The sequence below is a fragment of the Pseudorca crassidens genome, chromosome 8 (genome assembly GCF_039906515.1).
Source record: "Pseudorca crassidens isolate mPseCra1 chromosome 8, mPseCra1.hap1, whole genome shotgun sequence".
Lineage (NCBI taxonomy): Eukaryota > Metazoa > Chordata > Mammalia > Artiodactyla > Delphinidae > Pseudorca > Pseudorca crassidens.
This window is the reverse complement of record NC_090303.1, coordinates 19,904,596-19,932,414: the sequence shown is the minus strand read 5'-3', so window position 1 is coordinate 19,932,414 and position 27,819 is coordinate 19,904,596. Positions and strand designations below refer to the sequence as shown.

General features: G+C 36.7%; 1 protein-coding gene across 1 annotated transcript in view; it reads left to right on the top strand.

Annotated features, from left to right (window-relative positions):
- The window catches only part of KMT2E (lysine methyltransferase 2E (inactive)), a 99,066-nt gene that overhangs the window by 27,868 nt on the left and 43,379 nt on the right, over positions 1–27,819 (top strand). Inside the window, 3 exon segments of the mRNA XM_067745980.1 lie at positions 19,207–19,321; positions 20,194–20,423; positions 23,536–23,616. Coding sequence (XP_067602081.1) covers positions 19,207–19,321; positions 20,194–20,423; positions 23,536–23,616 — 426 coding nt within the window.

Sequence of the window (27,819 nt, the reverse complement as noted above, 5' to 3'; positions counted from 1 at the left end):
TAGATAGGAAATTGAAGGTCTGGTTCAGGATCTATGAAGAATGGGTTTGCTAAGCTCTAGTCTGGTATTTTCATACTCAGTAACGTTTGCTCTTGGGTTATTGTGTCTCTAAAGTAAGACTCTTCGAGTCCAGCTTCTTTGTTACATATTTCTTTTCCTCTCATTACTAAGTTTTAAAAAATCTTGGGTTTGTTTTACCTTTCCTGCAGAGTTAGGGATCTTGTATTTTGCTTTTTTCTGTTCCTGCCAAGAGTTGGTTTTACACATCCAGTGCCTCTCAGTTCAAACTAGCCGCATTTCAGATGTTCAGTAGCACATGTCTAGAGGCTGCTGTATTGGATAGAGAAGTTCTAGACCAAATAACAAAGTATAGGCTCTCAGAAGAGAAAAGAACAATGAAGCCTAGGCTAGTTATAAAAATTCTAACTGAGATCATAATGATCTGTTTCTTTCTGAATAAGAAAGGTAAGGATGTAAGTATGAGGTGTAGATATTATTTTTAAATTATAGGTGAGGAAACTGAAGTCACAGAGCAGTTAAGTGGCAGAGGCAGAACTTATTGATGTGTTGATTTTAGGCTTATTTCTATTATAGCTCCTTTTCTAATACTGTTACAAAAAGTGATTTATATAACAACTGATTTATTTTGATATATGGTTCATGTAAGTAGTAGCTTTAGTTTTAGGAGTAATAAATTCAGTATAATATATGACTGCATGTAACAAAGGTATTCTCATCAGGTCTCTGCTCAAAGATAAGAAATATGAAAGAAAACCTAGACTCCATTACCACTAGATAGATAGGAAAGTGAGCCAGAGTTCGGCCATTTATTAGAATTGTGTGTTTTTTATCCTAATTGGTAGAAATTGACCTATTCTGTTGCTTCTTACCTATTTTACGTCTGATATTCCATCTGAATTACTAAATTGGTTAAAGAAGCGAAGATGAGAAACCCTTCTGGAGCTGGGAAGTGGGAAGAGGTATAAATGGGGAGTGTTAAATGTATTCTTGCCTAGCCTTTTTAAAAAAGAAGAGCCAAATTACTTTTTCCTCTCAGAGACTGGGAACATGATTGCTAACATTGTATTCCTTTTAACATTATTATTACTACCAAATGTTCCGTTAGAAGTCTTTATAATGTGCTTTTATATAATTATGTGTATTTTTGGATGAGGTAGACAAATTAGTAAATGTGACATATCTAAGTTATAGGTGAATTATTTTGAAGGAGGGCTTTTAGTACTATGCCTGGCAATACAGTAAATGCCTCTTTGTTGACTTGAGAGTACTAAAGAGAGAGATCTGGGTTTTCAGTTTTGTTTTGCCACTAACATAATTATGGTAGACTTACTTATGGTAGACTTAAGCCACTTAATTATGGTAGGCTTTTGTGTCTTCATTTGAAAAACAGGATTTGGATTGAAGTATTAATGTGACTCTTTTTGACTCCAAATTTCTGAGATTCAGTACATTTTTACTATCTATATTTTGCTTATAGTATTTGATACTAGTTATTTCAGTGTCACTAGAGCCACCTGCTGACAGAATTGATTAATTTGTTGAAATGTTTGGTTGCTTTTAGTCTGAATTTCTGTAATTGAAGATACTAAAATGTTTTGTGTATAATGAAATGTTTTCAGTAGCTTTTTACATGTTCATGTTCCACTAGTACTTAACATTTCTGCTTATGATTTCTTTACACTTAATCTACTATCACTGCGTTCATAGAGTTGTCTGTAATGTAGTGTGTAATACCTCTTCATAACCCCAGCAAAAAGTTGGGCAGGTATTATTCCCATTTTGCAAAAGAAATGCAGCTCAAGGAGATAACAGACTTAATTAACTAAGGCCATAGTTAATAAAAAAGGCCATAGTTAATAAAAAATAAGAGAGTTAAACCCAAGGCTGCTTGGCTCCAGATCCATTTTGCCACATAGATCCAAAGAGCTAAGTTTTCTTAACAGATGAGTTAAATGAAGTAAAATGCCACATGTGATAAACTGAGGGCAATTGTCACACCAAACCTCTCCATTTAAAAACATTTCTTGTATACTATTGTAGTTTGTGTAATTTTAATGTATCTTTAAAAAGTAATAAGTTATAACAAGAACGATAGACATGTTTTGATCACAGATCTGAAGGAGCATACTTGAGAACTCATGGAGATCTTTCACATTCATTACTGTAACAATTAGGGAGCTAGTCTATCCATGTGCAGTTACTGATACCCAAGTGTCCATTATTGAATGTTTTAAACATTAAAAGGAAAATTAGAGGTTTCACCTAAAACAGTGGTATAAGCGTCTCATTAAAATCCAACTATATTTTGTAGGTTTATACAGGGAAGAAATTAAATTTTTGATGAGGAAGAAGGAAGTCATAAAAGTCCAATTTCAGGAGGAATCAGAGCTTATTTATTTATTTTTTTATTCATTTATTGATTTATTTATTTATTTTTGTCTGCATGGGGTCTTCGTTGCTGCACATGGGCTTTCTCTAGTTGCAGCTGGCGGGCGCCACTCCTCGCTGCGGTACACAGGCCTCTCACTGCGGTGGCTTCTCTCGTTGCGGAGCCCGGGCTCTAGGCATGCAGGCTTCAGTAGTTGTGGCTCGTGGGCTCTAGAGCACAGGCTCAGTAGTTGTGGTGCATGAACCCAGCCGCTCCGTGGCATGTGGGATCCCCCCGGACGAGGGCCCGAACCCATGTGCCCTGCATTGGCAGGTGGATTCCCAACCACTGCACCACCAGGGAAGTCCCCCAGAGCTTATTTTGATCAATCGTTCTAACCTGTTCTTTTTCTGTAAATGCCTCTCTTAATGATTGGCTTTTCTCTCTTTTTACATCTTCAGTTCACCTGACTACTTAAACGTCTGCACTAAAATGTATAATGAATGATGATTTTTGATGGCTTTTTAAAGAATAAGGATATTTTGATATAAACAAGGTTTTAAATTTGTAAAGTGGTTCCAGGAAATGTGGCAACATCAGTTAGATTACTGTAAACAAAATGGTAGTTGTCCTGCTTTCTGAGTTTTCAACAATAATCTAGAACTGTAACATATTTGAAAATAGCCTATTTTCATTTTTAAGAATGCAGATATTACATAAATAATTTCAACTTTAATGACCAAAATTGTTCTCCATATTTGTAAAGTTTGTGAAGTGATGACAATTAAGGTGACATAGATTCAGAATTACCAGAAACCAGGCTTTGTGTAACTCTAATAAAATGACAAAAAAAAAAAAAAAGACACATAGTACTGTTTTGTAATACAGAAATGAGGTATAAAGCTGTTTACCTCATTAGATCATTAATCCATAGGCATAAATAGCATTCTGGTAAATTTCACAGGAATAGTGGGGAAAATGCAATTCGGTGGGAAAAGTACTAGACCAACATAAGAGATACGGGCTTTAGTATTTTCTTTGCTATTATAATGCCATGTGACTTAGAATTAAGACTTCATTTTATAAATGTGGAAACTGAGACCCAGAGTGATTATGTGGCATGTCCCATGGATACACAATGACTTAATAATAAATTAGGGCTTGGATCTAGAGTTTGTGGCCCTTAAATCAGTCATCTCCCCGTCTGTAAAACTGGAGGTTGGACAATGTGATGTTTAAAATACCTTCTAGAACAGTGCCTGAACATCACTTTAGAGCAGCAGATACTCTGTTTCCCTGAACAGTAGCTGTCCTACTGCACTCTGTGCCACACCAAGCAGGACTCAGCAGCTGATTCTCAACCCCTAGCTTCATGACAGCATTGTCTGGGGGTCCAGGAACTGCCCTCCACATTATGCCTGTCTAGACTCAGCAGGAGCAGATCTACTACCACCAATTCTAGGCCAGAACAAAACTACTTCCAATCTGAGGGAAAGAAACCATATCCTGAAACTCCCTTGGGGCCATATGCAGACGAGCCCTAGTATGTCTTTGTTCTATCTGCTCTACTAACCAAGTCTTAGCAACAGCCTTTTACCTTTTCCAAGACCCCAGTATCACCTCATGGGGTCAGAGGTAGGTTCTGAGAGTGGCTAATTCAGATTAAGTCTTGACCTTTTGTCAGTATTATCTGTGCCTCTCATTCCTGTAATTCCTTGTGCACTGTCTAAATTGTAGGCCCATTCAGATGCTTGAATCTTTGCATCGTTCACCCTTGTTTTAATTCTTCCACTTGCTCCATAGGAATCAGCTTTTACTTTGACCATGCTACTGGCATACTGAAGCTAATGCATGGTTTTCAGGCCTCATATTGCTTGCTCTCTCAGCAGGATTTGATGCTATTGATTCTCTGTACCTTTGGCTTCAGTGAAACTATCCTTTTGTGATTTTCTTTCTTTCTTTCTTTTTCTCAAATTGTAGTAAAATATACATAACATAAAACTTACCATTTTAACTGTTTTTAAGTTTACAGGTTGGTGGCATAAAGTACATGAAGTACATTCACAGTGTTACCACAGTATCCAGGCAAGAGATGGCAAGGGCTTGGACTAGGAAAATGGTAGAAATGGAGAGAGGTGTACTGATTCTAAATGTATATTGGAAGGAGACACAGGATCGACCATAGCATTAGTGTGGAGGGTGAGGGCAAAGGAGTGATCAAGAATGACACGTTAGGGTTTTGGATTAAGCAACTGGATGGAGATAGAGTTGTTTAAAGAAAAAGATGATCCTGGGGAAAAAAGAAAACATTTGTGGGCAGAAGATCAAGCAAAAACTGAGAAAGAGTGGCCAGTTAAGTGTGGTACCCAGAAAGCTGGCAGAGTTAATAAATCTTTTTAGGAGAAGGGAATGTTTATTTACATCAAATGCTGAAAAATGTATATAAATTACGATTACCAATTGGTTTGACAACATGGGTAGTTAAAGTGCTGTTGTGCAACCTGATATTGAGCACAAACAACTCTTTCAAGGAGTTTTCTCTAAAGAGGAACAGAGAAATAGAAAGATAAGTAAAAGGGGGCAGGCGTTTTAAATGGAATAATAAATAAGACAGGAATGATCTAACATAGAGGGAGACTGAAGATACAGGAGACATGGGATAATAACTGCAGGCAAGAGTAAAGTGTAAAGATCTTGAAAAGGTGAGAAGGGATGAGAACCAGAGGGCAAGTGGAAGAATAGGACTGTAATAAAAAGAGTGACATTTTTCCATTTTACAAGAGAAAAACAGAAATTGAATATAAATACAAGATTTTAGATAATAGAGTTGTGTTCCCAGTACCTAAAACAGTAGCTGGTATATAATAAACCCTCAATAAATATTTACTAATAAAGTAATAAGAAATTCCTGTTGAGTTCTTGTTACATTTTCAAAGAAAGTTATACCACTGAACTAGTAGTACTTGCTTAAGCCATTGAAATTAGAGAAAAAGGGTACTCTTTATTACAGTCAGTTCTTTCCCAGAATTTGCTCTCTCTAAACAAGCAGTTGGCAAAGAAGGATCCCTGAGCCAAATCCAGCCTGCTGCCTGACTTTTGAGAATAAAGTTTTATTAAAACTCAGTCATGGGGCTTCTCTGGTGGCGCAGTGCTTAAGAATCCACCGGCCAATGCAGGGGACACGGGTTCGATCCCTCGTCCAGGAAGATCCCACATGCCGCAGAGCAGCTAAGCCCGTGCGCCACAACTACTGAGCCTGCACTCTAGAGCCCGCGAACCACAACAACTGAAGCCAGCAAGCCACAACTACTGAAGCCTGTGTGCCTGGAGGCTCTGCTCCGCCACAAGAGAAGCCACCACAATGAGAAGCCTGTGCACAGCAACAAAGACCCAGTGCAGTCATAAATAAACAAACAAACAAAACTCAGTCATGGACATCCCTGGTGGCGCAGTGGTTAAGAATCTGCATAAATTAATTAATTAATTAAAAAAAAAAAAACTCAGTCACGGACTTCCCTGGTGGCGCAGTGGTTAAGAATCTGCCTGCCAATGCAGGGGACACGAGTTTGAGCCCTGGTCTTGGAAGATCCCACATGCTGTGGAGCAACTATGCCCACGTGCCACAACTACTTAGCCTGTGCTCTAGAGCCCACAGGCCACATCTACTGAGCCCACGCACCACAACTACTGAAGTCCGCATGCCTAGAGCCTGTGCTGTGCAACAAGAGAAGCCACTGCTATGAGAGGCCCGCACAATGCAACGAAGAGTAGCCCCCACTCACTGCAACTAGAGAAAGCCTGCACGCAACAAAGACCCATTGCAGCCAAAAATAAAAAATAAATAAATAAGTTTATTTTAAAAAGTCATGCCCAATTATTTAAATATGTTTTCTGGCTTTCCAGGTACAACAGAGCTGAGTAGTTGCAACAGAAACTGTGTTGTTCCAAGCCTTAAATATATTTACTTTCTGGTCCTTTACAGAAAAGGTTTGCTGGCCCCAGCTCTAAATTTAATTTTAAATTCCAAAATCTGGGACGTGAGAAAGGATTTTCTACAACAAACATGTACTTTATAGTCATGACACATCTAAATTAAGAGGTCTAGTAATGTGGAGAGCTATTTGGGTGGAGCTAATGAGATAGAATTAGGTTAAGGCTGATTTGGAAGTCATGAACACTTAGGAAATGGTGAAAGCTACAGTACTAGTGGATGGAAACCTCCAGTACAGTTTACAAAGTGTAGACACCTAGAAAACAAAAATATTTAAGAAACAGGAGAAGAAACATTTAAAAAGGAGATTAAGGCATGAAAAGAAAACCAGATGGAAAACAGTTTGGTGGTTTCTCAAAACGTTAAACATAGAATTACCTTATGACCCAGGAATTCTACTCCTAAGTATATACCCAAAAGAACTGAAATCAAGGGCTCAAAACAGGTACTTGAATACCAATATTCACAACAGCATTACTCATAATAGCCAAAAGGTGGAAACATCCCAAGTGTCCATCAACAGATGAACGGATAAACAAAATGTGGTACATCTATACAGTGGAATATTATTCAGCCATAAAAAGGAACAGAATTCTGAAACATGCTACAAATGGATGAACCCTGAAAACATTACACTAAGTAAGCCAGACACAAAAGGATAAATATTTTATAATTCCATTTACATAAAGTGTCTAGAATGGGCTAATAGAGACAGACGGTAAAATAGAGGTTACCAGGTGCTTGGGCCTGGAGAAGGTAAGAGGTTTAATGAGTACAAAGTGTCTGGGAGGATGAAAAAGTTTGGAAGCAGACAGTAGTAAGTCATGAATCATATGGCTTGAAGGTCTCTTGGTTAACCCCAAAGCTTATTATACACAAATGATTGTGCTCATATCTTAGCTAATTCTACTTCATTTGTTTAGGAGAGGTAGAACTAAAGCTACAAATTTTTTACAGCCTCTTTGTGGTAGATAGATATACGGGACTATAGAACTGAACAAAATGTCCCTTATATGTAAAAAAAAAAAAAAGTCTTTAAACAGCTAGTCTGATTTCAATGAGTTGAATGCTGTAGTTCTTTAAAGTAACAGTTCTGGTTAGTGCCTATTTCAGGAAGGTGGAAAATACTAAAAAGGCATTAGGAAACTAGCAGAATTAAAATAGTGACAAGAGGGAAACTGAAATTTACTACATTATTTGAGTGATTGAGTACTCACCATGATGGAATATAAGATTTTTAACCAGTTATGGTATTTTAACTAGGAAATTTTAAATCATATTGTCTTTAACCGAGGAAGGCTTAAATTCCCAGATCATATGGTTAAGAGTAGGAGTTTAAAATGTAATTGTATTTTCTCAACTTTAGAGTGTATGTAAAGGTCTCTTTTTGGAAGCTTTTTAGTAATGTGCTGTAGATCAAAAACAGGCCCTTGAAGCTGACTCGAGCTTTGTGTGGCTAAACAGCCAAGTAGAAAGTTTCTTTCAGAATTCAGAACTGTCTTAAACGGAAAAGTCGACTGAAAGAAGTTTGGCATGACATGTAACAACTAGAAATTAAGTGGATGAAAAGATAATTTGATGCGTATTTGGCAAATGACACCAAGTTTAGTAAGGTTTTAAAAACACATTATAAGAAGGAAACCTGCTAGAGAATTAATGGAAACTCTTGTTGGTGGTGTAATTCATAGATCCAGGGATTATCAAGAGTTAAGTCTTCTTTCAGTAATAAAATATTTTAAAGTCATTTATTTCCACATTGTCATTGAAAGTAGCTAAGTTTCAAATGAATCTAACAGTGGTTAATGTGCCCTGTGTTCTGTACCTAATAAAAAATTAATGTAGGTAAATCATCAAGGTGGGTTGGTCCTGTACTTAGTATTGAAGGAATTCAAGAATAAAATTGCAGAATTATTAGTTACAATAGCAAGTTGCATAGTTTCATATCCCTTTCTTCAATAAAAAGGTTACCAGTTTGGACCCTGGGCACCCTACACTCATGAGGATCACTTTGAAACTAGACGGGGTACTACGTGTTTTTCAGTGAAGCAAAGAACTGAGCAAAGGTAACTAACCAATAAGGAGGAGTTTTGGAGAGGTAGCACTTTTTACATGTTCTCATCAGGTTCAGAGCTTCTAAACCTACTGAATCTGGGAGAATTATTCACAGATTGCTCCACCTCACATTTGAAGCCCTCAGCTTTATTTTGCCATGCTGCTGCTCTGATCTTTCCTGTGGGAGAAACAAACCATTAGTGGCTCTGTATAGTTTTTCAGGATAAAGATCATATTCCTTAGCTGGATACCCAAGGTACTTCTTGAACTGTTCCTTGCCTGACTTATCTGCCCTCATCTCTGGCCCCTTCTCTATGCCTTTAACTCTTTCTGCTCTGAATTTTAGCAGTTCTTTTTAATCTGTGCTTCCTAAACTACAGTGAATGTAGATTGAGGTGCTTATTACAATATAGATTTGTGAGCCTGATCTTAAAAATGTTTGATTCATTTGGTTAAGTAGAGTTGTAAGAAATTGTAACATGCACTACTGATGATTGTGGTGCTGGTGGTCTGTTGATCATGCTTAGAGAAACATGCTTAAACACTTCTTGCTGTTGATATCTCTGATTCCCTGTGCGCCTTCTGTCTGGAATATCTTCTCCATCTCTTCCACCTGTATTTCTTGGGCTTGTTAACTTATTCTTTAAAACTTACTTAAACTATTATGAATTATTATGAATGGCCCCTTTGTGTGCCTCTTATAGCACTATTGTAATCATTGATGTACTTGTTTGTCTTCCCCATACATCAGTTTCTTGAGAAGGGCCACTGTTACTTCTTTATTTTTTGATTTCCAGCATCTCAGTCTCTTCTACTTAGTGTGTGCTCAGATGTTTATTGAATGAGTGAAAACTGTATTATCATAAGTTCCTTGAAGGCAGAGACAGTGTCTTATCTTTATAACTCTCATAGTCCCTGGCAAACATTAGGCCCTCAGTATTTGTTTAATCAGTGCTATTCAAACTGTGGTCTGTGGTTATAATCCCTAGGCAGCTCTGTGAGCTCTCTGAAATTTTAAAATTTTACTATATTAATTTTGAGATAGGTAAAAAGAGTATGTTTAGAATTATTCCAGTTGACTACCACTTAATACCAAATATTGCCATGAGATTTCAAATGCAAGGGCTTGAATTTGTGTTCAATGGTGTTGGTACACAGATCACTTAAAGATCTAATTTAATGTAATCTTTTTCTAAATCCAAATCTACAAAGAAAAATCCCCCTCCTTCTATTATGGGGATTTGTATATTTGATTTTGAGAAACAGGTAAATAAATAAACACTGTCTTGAAGTCTGACTGACCTCTCCATACTCCTTAAAGATTCTACAGGCCATTTTTCCTACCTTTTGCATATGCATGAGATATTTTCTTTCTCCATCATTACTGCTTTTTTTTTTTTTTTTTTTTTGTGGTACACCGGCCTCTCACTGCTGTGGCCCCTCGCGCTGCGGATCACAGGCTCCGGACGCGCAGGCTCAGTGTCCATGGCTCACGGGCCCAGCCGCTCCACGGTACGCGGGATCCTCCCGGACCGGGGCACGAACCCATGTTCCCTGCATCGGCAGGCAGACTCTCAACCACTGCGCCACCAGGGAAGCCCCATCATTACTGCTTTTTTTTAAATTAAATTTTTTCAATAGAAGATTTACCTCGTTTAACATTCAAATGTTGAAATTCCTGCATATCTTTCAGAAGCATTCTCACATCTAATGAAACCTCATGATGTCACTCCTTATCTTTCCTGTTACTCAGGTAGATATGTCTTTCTCTTGAACCCTGCAGAATCTAGAGCCTAGAGCGTTGACCTTTTGCAGCTCCTACAAGGAGGTCTTTTTAAGTTCAACTAAACATTCAGACTTACAAGACTGTCGTAGGCCATACTTGGCATTAGTCTACATGGTAAATAGGATAGGAACCATAACTTATCGGAGGTTAGCATCAAGTGTTCCTCTCTGTGTGTCTATGAAAGAGTACAGTCAGCCATCCAGGAGTTACTTTCTTGGGTTGTCAGGTGACTGGTCAGGGACAAGGACTTAAGATCCACATTGGGCAGATGTGAGGGTGTTCCCTAATTTAGAAGCCCCATGCACCTCAGAAGCCAATATTTCTTGTAACAACCATAGGGAGAACTTCCAGGTTCCCTTCCAGGAGTCACTGCATCTTGGGGAAGTTCACATCTGTGGCATCCTCATCAAGTATTTATAATTTTCCCAGTCCAGATAAAATTAATTTACCAACCAAGGATCATTTTTATTAATGTACCTAGCAGTATAGCAAATTAGCTATCAGGTTTGCAGGGGATCAGAGGCAGAAAGTTGACCAAAGATCAAGGTCTCATGCATAAGAGGAAAGAGTTTTTTTTAAGCATTTACTCATATCTTTCTTAGGGCATTACCCTATTTTTGCCTTGTATGGGGGTTTTTGTATACCTGTCTCTTTTTGCTAACCCTGCCATTCCTTCCACGATCAGAAACTCTGAGGAGAGGGGTGTGAGTAGGTTTTATATATCTTTCTATCCTGTCTAGAATCTAACAAGTTACTTTACATATTGAACATCATCATAGAACTATTTGTTGAATTACGGTTTGTGTGCTCCTTTGATTGTAAGGTAAATACACACAAGAAAAACCCAGAAAAATTCTGTAAGTGGGATTTATCATAGATTTATAGATCAATAGATCTATAGATCTATAGATCAATAGATTTATCATCTATTTATCATAGATGGAAACAAAGTATAGGAATAAACTTTCTGGATGGAGTGGTCTAAACTGTGGTGTCCTCCTCCAGCATTATTAGGGTTGCTCTGTTTTAATGTCTGTGTGACTTCTTTGGAATAGGGACTGTATAATGATATCTCCAGATTCATTCTTTCATGTACTGAAAGCTTATGTTAAGGGTGATAAGATATAGATTTGAGAGGACTGTGAGTCAGCAGAAAATAGCAAATGCTTTATTATAAGCAGGGACAGAAATATCAATACTAAGATAAGATCATTTCTTGACTTTGTATAGTAAAGTATGTCAGGAGAGTCCAGCAAAGTGATGATCATCATGAGATTATCGTCTCTTTGTACAGGATATATTATACTCATGGCTGTCATACCCTGCCTTTCTGTCTGCCACATATTATTGAAGAAATAAATCGTCACCAGGGCTTAAGGGGCATGTTATGAAGATTGTTCATAAGTTTGAGACCTGTGTATTGGGAAATATGATAGTTCAGTGGAGGTAGGAGTGAACCTATCTGTATGGATAGGTTCTTAGTCACTTAACATTAAAACATAAAAACTGGGGGGTGCCTTTAAGAGTTTAAAGAGAGGAATCAAATAAAATATTCCCATAAAAAATTTTTGAATAAAATAGTCACTTCTCTTTAAGGAGCTCACATACTGCTCCTTGGTTTAACCTGTTGGATATTCTTTTCTTTTCTTTTTTTTTTTTTTTGGCCACACCCCATGGCATATGGTATCTTAGTTCCTTGACCAGGAATCGAACCTGCATTCCCTGCATTGGAAGCACGGAGTCTTAACCACTGGATTGCCAGGGAAGTCCCAACATGTTGGATATTAGATTGTGTGAAAAATGTATCTAATACATTGTATCAGATTGTGTTAATCTACATAAACCTTACATATGTATACTGTATTAAGTGTTCCACCAAAATTAGCTTCATTTTTCATTGACATGCTTAAGCCTTAACATGCCTCTATATAGCTCTTCTAAAAACCTTTTAAACCAAAAACTTTAGAAATATTCATTTTAAAACAGTCTAAACATTAAAAAAATCTCTGCTGCCAGTGATAGTGATTCCTTGCTTATTAGCTTTTGTGTTGAAATGAGGAATGTTTTAAGCAGTGATTGGAATTAAAACTAGAACATTAATCTCATTCTGTAGTTATACCATTTTCTATTTCCTATTTTGTTTGTGGTAAATAACCTTTACTATAGTAATTGGTCCTTGCCTCCTGGAGTGTATAATGTCATTAAAAGAGATAAGGAAAGTAAGTATGGAAAAGTGATGTACGTATATTGCTTTGTGTGTTCATGTTGGATTAGTAATACATATGTGTATATGTGTATATATATATATATACACACACACACACACACACAGTGTAGCAATAAAACATTTTCCTGGTTAATGTTCTGAATCACCGACCTAGAATTTTAAAACTTTATTATATCAGTATTACATGTTCATGATTACTGATTACATTTCTTGGTATAAAGTTTAGTCTTTTGCTATGTAAAGAACTCAGTGGTATATATGGACTCAACTCTAAGAAAATATGTATTAAAAATCTGCTTTACAAAAGGATAGCAAAGGCACTTATTTCAACCTAATTTAGGGAGTTATGGGACTATACTTTAAAAATAAACTTTATGGGGCTTCCCTGGTGGCGCAGTGGTTAAGAATCTGCCTGCCAATGAAGGGACCTGTGTTCAATCCCTGGTCCGGGAAGATCCCGCATTCTGCGGAGCAGGTAAGCCTGTGCGCCACAACTACTGAGCCTGCACTCTAGAGCCCGCGAGCCACAACTACAGAACCCGCATGCTGCAACTACTGAAGCCCGCATGCTGCAACTACTGAAGCCCGCGTGCCTAGAGCCCGTGCTTTGCAACAAGAGAAGCCACCGCAATGAGAAGCCCGCGCACCGCGACAAAGAGTGGCCCCCGCTCGCAGCAAGTAGAGAAAGCCCGGGAGCAGCAGCAAAGACCCAACACAACCAAAAATAAAAATAAAATAAATAAATTTATAAAATAAATAAATAAGAATAAACTTTATAAGGACTTTAGCACATATTTAGAGCTCAATAAATATTTACTAAGTGATTTAAATATCAATAAGGTTTTGGTACCTTGCAACTTTAGTGATTTATTTAAAATAGGTCTAGTTAAACTTACACTTAGAACTTTACTGGAATTGAATTATTGTGGAGTTAAGGTTTAAAATAATTTAAAAGCAACTTCAGTCTGAATATTCATAGTGAGAGAGGCATTTCTGAATACATGAGTATGTTACACATTTATAATACATTACAGTTGAGAAAAATACATTTTCACATCCTCTGTGTCATTTGAGTTTCATCCATATTTCTGGAGAGAGGGTGAAGCAGGTATATTTATCCCCACTTTACAAATAAAAAACTCAGGTTCAGAAAGGTGCATACTGTACCTGTACCCCTTTAATGGCCAGCATTAGACATGTAAGTCCCAATTCCATGTTCTTCCTACTGGATAAAACTTGTTAATTTTGATGGAGTTTGGGAGAGAAAATAATAAATGCATATGGGAAGATGATTGACAGCATATGAAAATATTACATGAAAAGTAATAAATTAACAGTACAGCAAATAAGTGCTGTAGGAATCTAGAATTTATAAAATTACGAGTTGAAGCAGTCACAAAAGTGCTCCTTAAGGAGTACCTGAAGTGAACCTTGAGGACTGTGTTGAAATTAAGAAGTAAGGGTTAAGAGAGATTCCCCAGATAGAGGCTTAGAAATAGATGGCGAGGACGTCTTCCTGAGTTGGGAGGAAGTATACCATTCTTATAGTTACCTGTTTTATATAGGACAGTATATGTAAGATAAAAGGCTTGGGGAACTTAAAAAAAAAAACTTTTTAGTAGGGAAATACAAAAATATGTACAGTAGTAGGGAGAATAGTATAATAATCTCAGGTGGCCATTACTCAGCTTCAGCAGTATTCAGAGTTTTGCCAGTCTTGTTTCACGTATCCCATAGTTTTAAAGATTTTTTTTTTTTTTTGGCGGTATGCGGGCCTCTCACTGTAGTGGCCTCTCTTGCGGAGCACAGGCTCCGGATGCGCAGGCTCAGTGGCCATGGCTCACGGGCCCAGCCGCTCCGCGGCATGTGGGATCTTCCCGGACCGGGGCACGAACCTGTGTCCCCTGCATCGGCAGGCGGACTCTCAACCACTGTGCCACCAGGGAAGCCCTAAAGATTTTTGAAGCATATCCTCACATCAGTTTAACTATGTATAGTTCAGTATGCACCACTAACAGAGAAGGACTTTTTTTTTAAACCACAATACTATTATCTCATATAGCAAAATTAATACTTCCTTAATATAAAATACCCAGTTCATCTTCAGATTTCTTTCACTTTTCTCAAAACTGTCTTTTTGTAATTGGTGTGTTCAAATTGGCTCCAGACAAGATCCACACATTGTATTTGATTGAAATGTCTCTTGAATCATTTTTTTATCTGGAACAACACTTTAAATTGTGTTTTTCCTCATACTGTATAAGAAACTGGATCATTTGGCCTACAGAAGTTTCAGTATTCTGTATTTGGCTCTTTTCTTCCTTTTGGCATCATGTAATATTCCACTTTCCCCATATTTCTGATAAACTGATATTTAGATAAAGAGATATGATTAGCTTCAGATTTGTTTTTTCTTCCCTCTTTCATATTTCTTTTTTCAGCATGAGACTTTTTATGTGGGACTTGATATTTTCTGTTGCATAATATTAGAAGAAGCACAGAAAAACTTAGTTGTCTAACTTCCAGTGATGTTAAGAATGATCAAGAAGTTCAGGTGTTGTCAGCCTTATCTGTCCATCATCTTTAAATTTTCAAGGTTTTAGCATCTATGGTTATCTGTTGCCAAAATCCATTATCTCTCGAAGGTAGCAGATTGGTAACTTTTCTAATTTGATCATTCCTTCTGCATTTATTAGCTTTTAGAGAACTTCTAAAAGAAGCAGTCAGTATTGACTTAGTTAATAAGAGAGCATACTACTTATTTCAGTTTTAGAGCCAGTTGCTTATTAGAATCTCTTTTTCTGCATTTGAGTTTCTCTACCTATGGGAAACAGAATTCAAAGTTTTGAAAACTATAATTCAGGCTATATTGATCATTTGACCATATCTTATTGCTTATACATTAGGAATACTTTAATTACCTGTTTTTTTTTTTTTTTTTTAACATTTTGGACATTTTGAATTACCAAACTAGAGAATGATTATCCTTTAGGAAGTTTCAATGGTTAAAGATCATCTTTTTGACAATGATCAACGTTTCAGTGATTTAAGAACACATACAAAACAATATATGAATGAATACAAATAATCACACTCTCTTTGAAAAGTGACATCACAGTTATGTAAGTGAAATCTTATTTGCAGGATGAACATAGCACCATGGTTTATGTTTTGATACATAATTATAGACATAGTATACTAATGTAGTTTCTGTATGGTTAATGTTATACCTGTGTATTAACTCAGCATTTATGTGACAATATAAATTGGCTAAACAGAGCCCTGAAGCAACTATTTACACAGAAACTTACTATTACATATTATCTCTTTAGCCCTGCAGTTAAACATTTACTAAAGCTTTATGGTAACATTATAGGAGATTTTGAGGAAAACTCCTGTAACCATAATACAGTGATTTTTGTTACCATGAGTTTTTGCTGTGCTGTTGTCCATGTGTAAATATAGTAGGTTGCTCAGATTTAATCATTTTCTATTGATTGGACTTTTAAATGATTTCTACTCATATCTAGTTTTATGAATAGTGTTAAAAAGAACATCTCAATTCTTCAGGTCGTTATTTAGTGGGAATTACTTTCTTAGGATAAATTTCCAAAAATGGGGTTACTGGATCTAAAGGATGTTTGACTTTTGGTATTTGTCACAAAGTTATTTTCAGATTCACTGTGTGTTTTGAGGATGTTTAGCACCATGGGACTTCTTAGGGAACATTTCTAAGGATGTCTGGTGTCCTTTTTTTTTTGTTTTTTTTTGGCTTTTTTTGTTTTTCTTTTTAATACTATCTTACAGTTTGGAAAAATCCTTAAAATATGTCAACCCATTTTTTTTTTAACAATTGTTACCTTCTTTTTAAAATTACTTTTATTAAGTAGTAGCATTAGAAATGAGGATCTTGATGAAGTATTTCTGCCTTCTTGCATTGCCAACTTGTTAGTATTTACAACTTTAATTTTTTATTTTTTAATATTAAAGTATAGTTGATTTACAGTGTTGTGCTAATTTCTGCTGTACAGCAAAGTGACTCAGTTATACACATATATACATTCTTTTTTATATTCTTTTCCATTATGGTTTATCCTAGGAGATTGGATATATAGTCCGTGTCCTATGCATTAGGACCATGTTGTTTATCCATTCTAAATGTAATAGTTTTCATCTACTAACCCCAAACTTTCAGTCCATCCCTCTCCCTCTCCCCTCCCCCTTGGCAACCACAAGTCTGTTCTCTATGTCTGTGAGTCTGTTTCTGTTTTGTAGATAGGTTCATTTGTGCAATATTTTAGATTCCACATATAAGTGATATCATATGGTATTTGTCTTTCTCTTTCTGACTTACTTCACTTAGTATGATAATCTCTAGTTGTATCCAAGTTGCTGCAAATGGCATTATTTCATTCTTTTTTTATGGCTGAGTAGTATTCCATTGTATATATATACCACATCTTATTTGTTCATCTGTTGATGGACATTTAGGTTGTTTCCGTGTCTTGGCTATTGTGAATAGTGCTGTATAGCTTTAATTTGAATCATGAGGTTATGCAAAGGATTTGTGGCTTGTTTACATGCTTGAATTTATCTGTATTCACTGAAAGTCTTATTTTTTTAATTCCCAACCATTATCTACTCCAAAATACAAATTTCTTGCCACACTCTAAATCCCTAAGAGTGAATCTTTCTGTAATGGCCACAATTCCTACAATCTTGCTTTAATAATAGGTCAGGAATTGCTAAAACCCCATTTCTTCCCTCTATGTATTTATTTATTTTATTTATTTATTTATTTATTTTGCGGTACGCGGGCCTCTCACTGCTGTGGCCTCTCCCGTTGCAGAGCACAAGCTCCGGACGCGCAGGCTCAGTGGCCATGGCTCACGGGCCCAGCCGCTCTGCAGCATGTGGGATCTTCCCGGACCAGGGCACGAACCCCGGTCCCCTGCATCGGCAGGCGGACTCTCAACCACTGAGCCACCAGGGAAGCCCCCCTCTATGTATTTTTAAAAGAATTCTAAAGGAATCAATATTGTAGTCAAAGGTGGTTTGGCAGTATGTATTGATTTTATGTGCATTTACCCTTTTGTTCAGCATTTCTGCCTCCAGGAATCCATGTTGTAGAAATACTGCCAAGTAAGCAGAAAACAGTGTATAGAAGGGTGTACAATTTCAGTGATACCTTTAACACTGAAAAACAGAAACAATTTAAACATCTACCAAAAGGGAATTTGTTAAATAAACTATGGTACATTCATATAATGAAATAATCTGTTATTACCAAAAATAAGGTAGGTATGTGTTGACAGTGAAAGATTGAAAAAGCAAATTGTGAGTACATATTGTACATTCTCATTTTTTTTAAAAAAAAATAACTGTTAGATGTATTTATGGATAGACAAATTTAGAGGCATCTTAACATGGGTGTATCAGGTTTGGATGAAGACATGACCTTTTCACTTTCTTACGTACTTCTGTTTTAAAGTTTGTACAATGAGCATGTGTTAAGTTTGGAATTAAGAAACACATTTTTTTTAAAAGATTAAGCAAGTAAAATTTTAACGTAACAGCATAGATAATAGGTGAGTACTGGTTTTCTAAATATTCAGAACATTTTGGAGACTCTTCTTTTGTAATCTCCTTCAGAACCACTTGACCTCAGTTTGTGCCTCCTCTCTCTACTGATTTTAGCACACTGGATCCCAAGCAGCAGTCACTTAGAGCAAAACTGAGACTTTGTGCAGGGGATGAGTGGAGGGGGGCAGTATATCAGGAAGTAATTGACAGTAGAAATTTGACCAATTAGATTGTAACTGCATTAAGAAGCCTTAAACCATGAAGAGTGCAAGTAGTACTAAATTCTAAGGGAAGGTTTTGAATAAGAGGTAGCATAAGGGTTATGAAAAAATCATCTCAAAGGATGGCGTTGGTAAGAATAAAGGCACAGAAATGAGTCATGTTGTGTGTGTGCAAGGGAGAAATTAATTTCAGTGTGAATTGCCCTCAAGTAGGTTCACTACCACATTGATCAATAGGAATTATCAGGCTAGGGCTCAGGAGGATTGATATAAGTGAAGAATTTGGGAAAGTGATGAATATAAAATGCTAGGCCAGGGAATTTATAAGTCCACCACAGCGGGTGAGTTGTTACTCTCAGTTGTATCAGTGGTTGGTCAGGTCATCATCATTTGGCCATTATCAGGCCAGAACTGCTGATCTTACACTACCATAGACTGCTAGTTACATTTTTTTCATAAGCAAACCTTGGTTCATTGTGAGGTTTCCTGTTCCTTAGGTTTTCTGATATTTCCAAGGCTTTGTTATATCTTGACACACTAACACATACATGAAGCTTTGACATTGAAATGTATACTTCACATTCAAATTGGGGTCCATATGGATTCAGTATGTCCTTAGTCTTGTTTAAATTATTTCTACCACTTTTCTCCATCCTGTGCATAGTGTCCCCAGTGCCACTGAGTATATTAAGTAATGTTTAATCTCTACTAATTTTTTTTAATGATAGGAAAACTATATCTGAACTTGAAGGGGGGACATTTATTGTACTTAATTAAAAGTTTGTTTTAATGATGCAGATTCTAAATAGGATACATCATGTCCACAGGGTGTCTTTGTTTTAGACATTTTAAAGACATTTTATTTGATAGCCAATAAAATAAGTGCTTATAATTTTAAATAGATTGAAAGGAAAAAAATCAATGCAATCCTCTTTGATGCAACTTTTTTCCCTCCAGACCAGAATCTGTAGAAGCTAGCCCTGTGGTAGTTGAGAAATCCAACAGTTATCCCCACCAGTTATATACCAGCAGCTCGCATCATTCACACAGTTACATTGGTCTGCCCTATGCGGTAAGTGTCACACGTTTCTCTGGAAGGGTATGTTTTATATCTGTATATAAATCTCTATATATTTTATATATCTAGAGGTTGAAAGTTGATGTGTGTGGTATTGTGCCTAAAACTGAATATTTTAAAAGCAGACTTGTTTTATACTATCTAAACAATTAGGTATGTAATTTGTAGTTTAGTTTTTTCATTGATCTAATTATATTTATTCGAGGGATTAAAATTCTATAAGAGGAATTCCCTAGAAGTTTTTATATTATTATTATTTTGCTTTTTTATGGTATTAATAGTTTAGTATTATAATTCTTTACCTTCTGTATAAAAAGACTGTAGATAGAATTGTACTATCTACTGTTGATTCTAAATTATATAGTAATTATATAGTTACCATTTATTTAGCACTTATATGTCAGGCTCTGTGCTAAGCATTTTTGCGTATATTATCTAATTTCATCTTCAAAAACAACCTAATAAGATAGGTACAACCTAATAAGATAGGTATAGTTTTCATCCCCATTTCATAGCTGAGAAAATGAAAGCTTGTCTAAGCTTGTCTATTCAATGTTGCCAAAACTTTAAAAATCCCTATTGTATACTTTATAGTGATAATACGTCTTTTGTAATTGTTTTTGTTATTCTTTAGCCTCCAGTTTCCTGAGTTGTTTTTTTTTTTAACCACTATTCTCACATCTTGCATTGTGAAGGTGACCAAGTTTCTATATCTGGTTTCACCAAGTCATTATTTTAAAGGTATTAAGGAAGAAGTAGGCCAATTTCATCTCTCTCAAATATTTAAGGATTGAATTTTATTTAAGTTGCTTAGTTTATATTTTTATGGAAATTACATTGTGATGTATTTGTGATTAATTACCCAGGACCATAATTATGGTGCTCGTCCTCCTCCAACACCTCCGGCTTCCCCTCCTCCATCAGTTCTTATTAGCAAAAATGAAGTAGGCATATTTACCACTCCTAATTTTGATGAAACTTCCAGTGCTACTACAATCAGCACATCTGAGGATGGAAGTTATGGTACTGATGTAACCAGGTGCATATGTGGTTTTACACATGATGATGGATACATGATCTGTTGTGACAAATGCAGGTAAAATGTTTCATGCCATTTGCTTATTTTTCTAGAATGCTGCTAACCTTTGTGATTGTTAATGTTGGAAAAAATAAAGTGACTTTTGAAGGAATTGATAAATGCATTTTTTAAGTGATACTTTTGCAACTGTCAGTGCACTCTCTTTTGCTCCTAGGAAATGCCGCTATGGGAAAAAAGCTATCCTAGAGTTTTTCTTAGAAATCCTCGTTGTTAATTGAGTAATAGGCAATCAGTTCTGAACTTTATTCATATAGAATCACATCTCTCTTTTTACTCATTTGGTAGTAATACAACTACATAAAGTAGACAAGACAGAAATGAGAGGAGAATTGAGTCCTGTATATTTCCTTTGGAATTATTTGTGCTGTATAGTCAACTGTGATTTTCCAGTTTGGGGGAATTATACATTTTGATTGATGTTTGTTTGACCTGACTCTCTCACCTCCTTTTGACTTGAACCTTGCAGCACTCTGGAGTCTCCTTGAACCAGAACCACAGTCTCCCCTCCCCCAACCCTGGTTCAACTACCAAGAAAGGCCTCCTCCCCTAGAGAAGGTGTGATTGGGAGAGAAAGGGGTTTTGTTTTCTTTCTTTTTTTTTCCCCCTGGTGGGAGGGAGTTGGGGAGGATGGAGAGGGAACAGTAGGATTTCAACCTGAAAGTTACTGAGTCCATCCCCTGCATAGGCTGGGAAGCAGAGAGTATTTAAGCAATGTACTGTAGAGGATAAGAAAGTTTGATAGTTTACAGAATGTCCTGGATCTGGTCTTAAGGCATAGCTTCATCATTTTATTTGAAATAGTACCCATATTTGAATGTGAGTGTAAAAATGCATTGTTGAGCCACATAGAAATTACTTTGCATTATTTGTAATCTTGTTCCCATCTATTAAGTTAGGTGATTAGGAGTGGGATGTTATTGATATAAACAGGCAGTTAGGTTATATATGAAAAAGTTGATTTACCTTTTCCAAAAAGGGGGAAGATTAGTCTTAAGTGGAATGTGAAATTTGATGGGGTTTTTTGTTTGTTTGTTTGTTTGTTTTTGCGGTACGCGGGCCTCTCACTGTTGTGGCCTCTCCCGTTGCGGAGCACAGGCTCCGGACACGTAGGCTCAGCGGCCATGACTCACGGGCCCAGCCGCTTCGCGGCATGTGGGATCTTCCCGGACCAGGGCATGAACCCGCGTCCCCTGCATCGGCAGGCGGACTCTCAACCACTGCGCCACCAGGGAAGCCCATTGATGTTATTTTTATGGGAAGTTGTAATATTAATGCTTTGAGTTAATTTTCATAATAAAAATACATTGTGATGCTTTTTAAAATTTAAAAATAAACTTATGGTACATACTATTACCATAAGCAGTCACCTCAGTGAGCTTATTCAGGAGGTTAATTTAAAAACTAAGAAAATAACTTCTCTGATAACTTGTTTTCCTCATTATTTTTTAATTAGCTACTTATTAGCAAATCTGAATTCATATTTTAACCAATCATATAAAATAGCTTTCTCATTGCTGATTTTGTCTTATGTGATAAACTACATACCATTGGACAATATTTTTATTTTAATGCATAATCTAAAGTGTTTTTGTTTTGATTAATTACAATGATCTATATATAATATAGAATTATATCTATTAGAAAAGAGTGAAATAGTCCTTAGGACTTACACCTATCTACAAATTCTTGAGGGACCAGTTCACGTATTTTGGATTATTCAAGGTATTTGCTTTTTAGCAACTGCTCTATTTGTTATGAATTTATTTTTTGTTATTCTACTTTTCTACTGCTTAACCTGTAGTATACTACAAGGCTTAATCTTTTTTCCTCTATTCTTGTTTTCATTGCCTCTATATATTTTCATGTACCTACTGCCCATACTCATCTCTTTCAAGTTTGACATCTAGAGCTCTGATTATTTATTCATTTTCTAGTTTTATTTCTTCTGTGGTCTGCATGACATTATTACTTAGCCCCCAGATTTAACCTAATTTGTTATTCTGACTCTCCATGTCAGGTGTTCTGCTTTTCTTTTGAACTTTTTCCCCTACATCTTTGATACATAGTCCATTACCTTTCACATTTACCAGTTCTCGTCCCAACATACTCAGTTAAGAAGTAAAGAGCAAGATCATAGCAGTTAACTCAGTAGCTATATATTAAAAGTAGCTCATTATTATATAAGGAATAATTAAGACTATTTTTAGAAACAGGCATATATATCAACTTTAGACCAATTAAAGTCTTGGCAATAAAATGCAAAATAATAGCATTGAGAAATTTGCCTCAAGTTGGTCCATGTATCACATTAAAAATAGAGTTCATAATAGATTTAGTCTCTATCTTCATGAAATGACTATTGGATTCTTTAACTTCATCTTCTCTGCCATCATTCTAGTTCTTTCCATTGTTCTTTAACTGAGATCTGGAATGTTGGAAAAGCCTCTTAGTTGATTTTTATGCCTCCAGTTTCTTAACTTCTTTGAATTAACACTGTATACCATCAAAGCAACCTCTAGTTGTTACCTGTTGCCAATTAGAGGAATGCTCTGCAAATCCTGACATTCCAGGTTGTATGTAATCTGACTGCATTTTACTAATTCAGTTTTATTCCCCTCTGTTTCTCAAAATGAACATTCTTCTTCAGATATATTAACTGCCTTCTGGCTGTTGCTCCCAGTATCTGTCTACTTGAGAAAATGTTGCTATAATGAGGTCTTTTCTTCCTAATTTCCCAAGTGAGGTTCTCTTCAAGTCTCTGTTATTCTTCAGGATTCTTTTCCCATTAATTCGAAGCATTGTGGACATCTCCAGTTTGTGATTTCTAATTATATTTGTAATGTATACCTTTTACATTGTAAAATTATATTTGCTTTAGAAATTTATATCATATATATAATATCCTATATTTGTCCTCTTATTTTTGCATCTCAAAGTTTTATCTTCCCGAGGACTTATTTCTATGAATTCTTCGTATTACCTTTTACACTGCTAAACTCAAAGTAGACACTTATTAACTGATAGTTAAATGGAATATCAAATCTTAATTTAAGGATGATTTTAATAATATTTTATATGTTCTGCTTTTCTTTTTTTTTCCCTTTTAAAGTGTTTGGCAACATATTGACTGCATGGGGATTGACAGGCAGCATATTCCTGATACATATCTTTGTGAACGTTGTCAGCCTAGGTAAGTTGTACATACAGTAAAATTGCCAGTCATTTTACTGAGGTAATCTTTAGTTATTAGAAATTTATGTATGAATTCTAGATTAAACAATTAATGGATACTGTATTTCATCGAATCTAAGATGGAAGAAGTTTCCTTTTTATGGTTTGTTTTGTTTTTTGGGTTTTTTTCTTTTTCCATTCTGACATCTCTAAAATCAAGAATCTTTCCATTGATAGCATGTCATGGTTTATTTTCTAGGGTTTTTAATGATGCATGAAATAATAGTGCCTTTTTTAAGTGATGACATCTTTTTTTCAGTGGACTGCAAATTATGTTATAAAGTTACTAGAAGGACATTTCGTTAGTTACAGAATTTTGCAGGGCTTTTACTGTCATTCTGCTTGTTGGCAGTAATGTGTTTTCTTCCCATTTCTTTTTTGTGCTTTTCAAAAAAAATCTTTTTTAATGGACATTTCAAACCTATATAAAAGTAATAGTGTAATGAACCTGCATGTTTCCACCACCCAGCTTCAACAATTGTCAATAATCTTTTTTCATTTACATTGCTGTGTCTTTTTCTCCTTCACATATTGTTTTAATGCAAATCCCAAATATATTATTTCATTCATATGTATCCTTATGTATTTCAGTATGTATGTATTTGTGTATGTGTATTTCAGTATGTATCTATAAAAGAATTTTTTAACAAAAATCTATAACCACAAAACGATTATTATATTGATACATGCAACAAAATCTATTACATCCAGCCATTCTTAAAGTATTGATTGGTTGCTATACATCTCTTTTAAGTCTCTAGTAATCTAAAGCTACACCCCTTACCCAACCAACCCCAGTCTCCTTTGCAGTGTGTTTCTTTAAGGGACTGAATTGTCTATTTATCCTGGTGAGTTTGCCAATTGCATTATCATGGTTTAACAGATTTCTCTCTATAGATATTTCTGTAAATAGGTGTGTGATTAGATTTAGGTCCCTTTTTTTTGGGGGGGGGGGTTAGACTTTCATACACTGTGTTCTATCAGGTGACACATCTTATAATATATGAATGGGACCCATTGATGGTTATTTTTAAGATCCATTAATTTATTCGGGGTTGCAAATTAGTGACATGTTAATTCTATTGCTTATCACTTATTAGCTGGACTATTTCTGTAGAAAACTTCCCCATATTAACTGTTCAGTTCTCTTAAGGTATATTTCACTGAGGAAAGGCAGGATAAATGCTTGTTGATTTGTAGCCTTTATCAGTTTTTAGAATAGTGAAAAGAATTCTAAGTGTCATTATGAAGTCAGGGATTTAAACATATTGGATATCAGTCTGTTGCAGTTATTCCTTTCTTTTTAAATATTTATTTATTTGGTTGCATAGGGTCTTAGTTACGGCAGGCGGGCTCCTTAGTTGCGGCACGTGGACTCATTAGTTGTGGCATGTGGGCTGCTTAGTTGTGGCTCACGGGCTTGTTAGTTGCAGCTCACCAGCTCCTTAGTTGTGGCTTGTCAGCTCCTTAGTTGTGGCATGCAAACTCTTAGTTGCAGCATGCATGTGGGACCTAGTTTCCTGACCAGGGATCGAACCTGGGACCCCTGCATTGGGAGTGTGGAGTCTTATCCACTGTACCACCAGGGGAGTCCCTATTATCTTTTTTTTTTTTTTTTTTTTTTTTGGCTGTGTTGGGTCTTCATTGCTGTGTGCGGGCTTTCTCTAGTTGCGGTGAGCGGGGCCTACTCTTCGTTGTAGTGTGCGGGCTTCTCATTGCAGTGGCTTCTCTTGTTGCAGTGCATGGGCTCTAGGCACACGGGCTTCAGTAGTTGCAGCACACGGGCTCAGTAGTTGCAGCATGCGGGCCCTAGAGCACATGGACTTCAGTAGTTGCTGTGCATGGACTCAGTAGTTGCAGCACACGGGCTCAGTAGTTGTGGCTCGCGGGCTCTAGATTTCAGGCTCAGTAGTTGTGGCGCATGGGCTTAGTTGCTCTATGGCATGTGGGATCTTCCCAGACCAGGGATCGAACCCGTGTCCCCTGCATTGGCAGGCAGATTCTTAACCACTGTGCCTCCAGGGAAGTCCCTCTATTATCCTTATTTATGTTGAAATTTTGTCCCATTTTTGGTTAATGGGAACCACTTTGAGTTGGCTTTGTGGTCCTTTTGACAATACCCTAGTAGTACTTGCTAGCTTTGTGCAATCTAATACGACAAGATGTCTCGGGCTTATCTCATACTTCTGTGCCCCACGCTCAGAATTGGTTTTCAAGACCAGAATCTGAGAGCTAGTAATGCTCCTTCCTCTGGAACTACTCAACGTTGCTAGGTCTTTTTAGTAGATGAACCTAGTCTACTAGAAGTTTTGTCTGTTTGTTTATTTTTAAGATAAAATACATGAGTTTATACAGATAATTGCAATTTAAATTTAGGAATACAGTTGACCTTTGAACAACGTAGGTTTGAACTGTGCATGTCCACTTATGCATGGAATTTTTTCAATAGTTAATACTACAGAACTACACACTCTGCATTTCGGCACCCCAGCCCTCACGTTGTTCAGAGGTCAACTGTACAAGGTTTTCATTTAACTGTTTCTGTATTCCATCTGTGTCTCTCTTTATCCTAGTTCTCAACAACATATACAGTAGTGTAATTAGAGTATCATGTAATTTGCTCAACTGCTTAATCCCATAGAAGAATGTAACAGTCTCAGAGTAAGAGTACCAACAATAGCACCTGTAACAATATGATTATGTAACACACTTCAGAACTTTTTTTTCCTGTAAGATATTTTCTACAGGGATGTATAGTTAATTTTTTGTGTTTAAAGTCTCTTGAAAGAATTTTATTGTGTGGTTATAACACCAACTGGGTACACACTTCTGGGTTAGGTTATTAGTTTTATTTTTTTATTTTATTTTTTTAATAAATTTATTTTATTTACTTATTTTTGGCTGCATTGGGTCTTTGTTGCTGCGTGCGGGCTTTCTCAAGTTGTGGCGAGCAGGGGCTACTCTTCGTTGCGTTGCGTGGCCTTCTCATTGCGGTGGCGTCTCTTGTTGAGGAGCTTGGGCTCTAGGGCGCACGGGCTTCAGTAGTTGCAGCACGCGGGCTCAGTAGTTGTGGCTCAGAGACTCTAGAACGCAGGCTCAGTAGTTGTGGCATACAAGCTTAGTTGCTCCACAGCATGTAGGATCTTCTGGGATCAGGACTCGAACCCATGTCCCCCTGCATTGGCAGGGGGATTCTTAACGTCTGCACCACCAGGGAAGCCCTAGTTTTATTTTTGATTTTTTAAAAATTAAACTTTTGAAGTAATGTGGGTTTGCATGCATTTGTGAAATAATACAGAGATCCTGCGTATCCTTTATTCAGTTTCTCCCAGTGGTAACATCTTGCAAAACTGTTAATACAATATCACAGCCAGAATATTGACATTGGTATAGTCAAGCTACAAAACATGTCAATCACAAAGATTCCTATGTTGCCTTTCCTAGCCGTACCTACCTCCCACCTCTTACCCCTCCCATCCCTGACCTTTGGCAACCACTAAATCTGTACTCCATTTCAGTAATTCTGTCATTTTAAGAATGTTACATAAATGGAATCACACAGTATGTGACATTTTGGAATTGGCTTTTTTTTTTTTTTTTTTTGAGGTACGCGGGCCTCTCACTGTTGTGGCCTCTCCCGTTGCGGAGCACAAGCTCCAGATGCGCAGGCTCAGCGGCCCTGGCTCACGGGCCCAGCCGCTCCGCAGCATGTGGGATCTTCCCAGACCAGGGCACGAACCCGTGTCCCTGGCATCGGCAGGCGGACTCTCAACCACTGTGCCACCAGGGAAGCCCTTGGGATTGGCTTTTTTTTTACTGAGCATAATTCCCTGGAAAGCCAGCTAATTTGTGGCATATATCAGTATCTCACTTTTTTCTATTTTTAAGTAGTGTTATGTGGTATATATGTACCAGAGTTTGTTTAACCACTCACCTACTGAAGGACATTTGGGTCATTTCCACTTTTTGGCTATTACAAATAAAGTTGCTCTGAACATTTGTGTACAGGTTTTGGTGTAAACCTAAGTTTTGATTTCTCTGGGATAAATGCCTAAGAGTGCAATTGCTTGGTCATATGGTAGGTAGTTGCATGTTCAGTTTTATAAGAAATTGTCAAATTATTTTGCAGAGTAGTTGTATCATTTTTTCATTCCTACCAGAA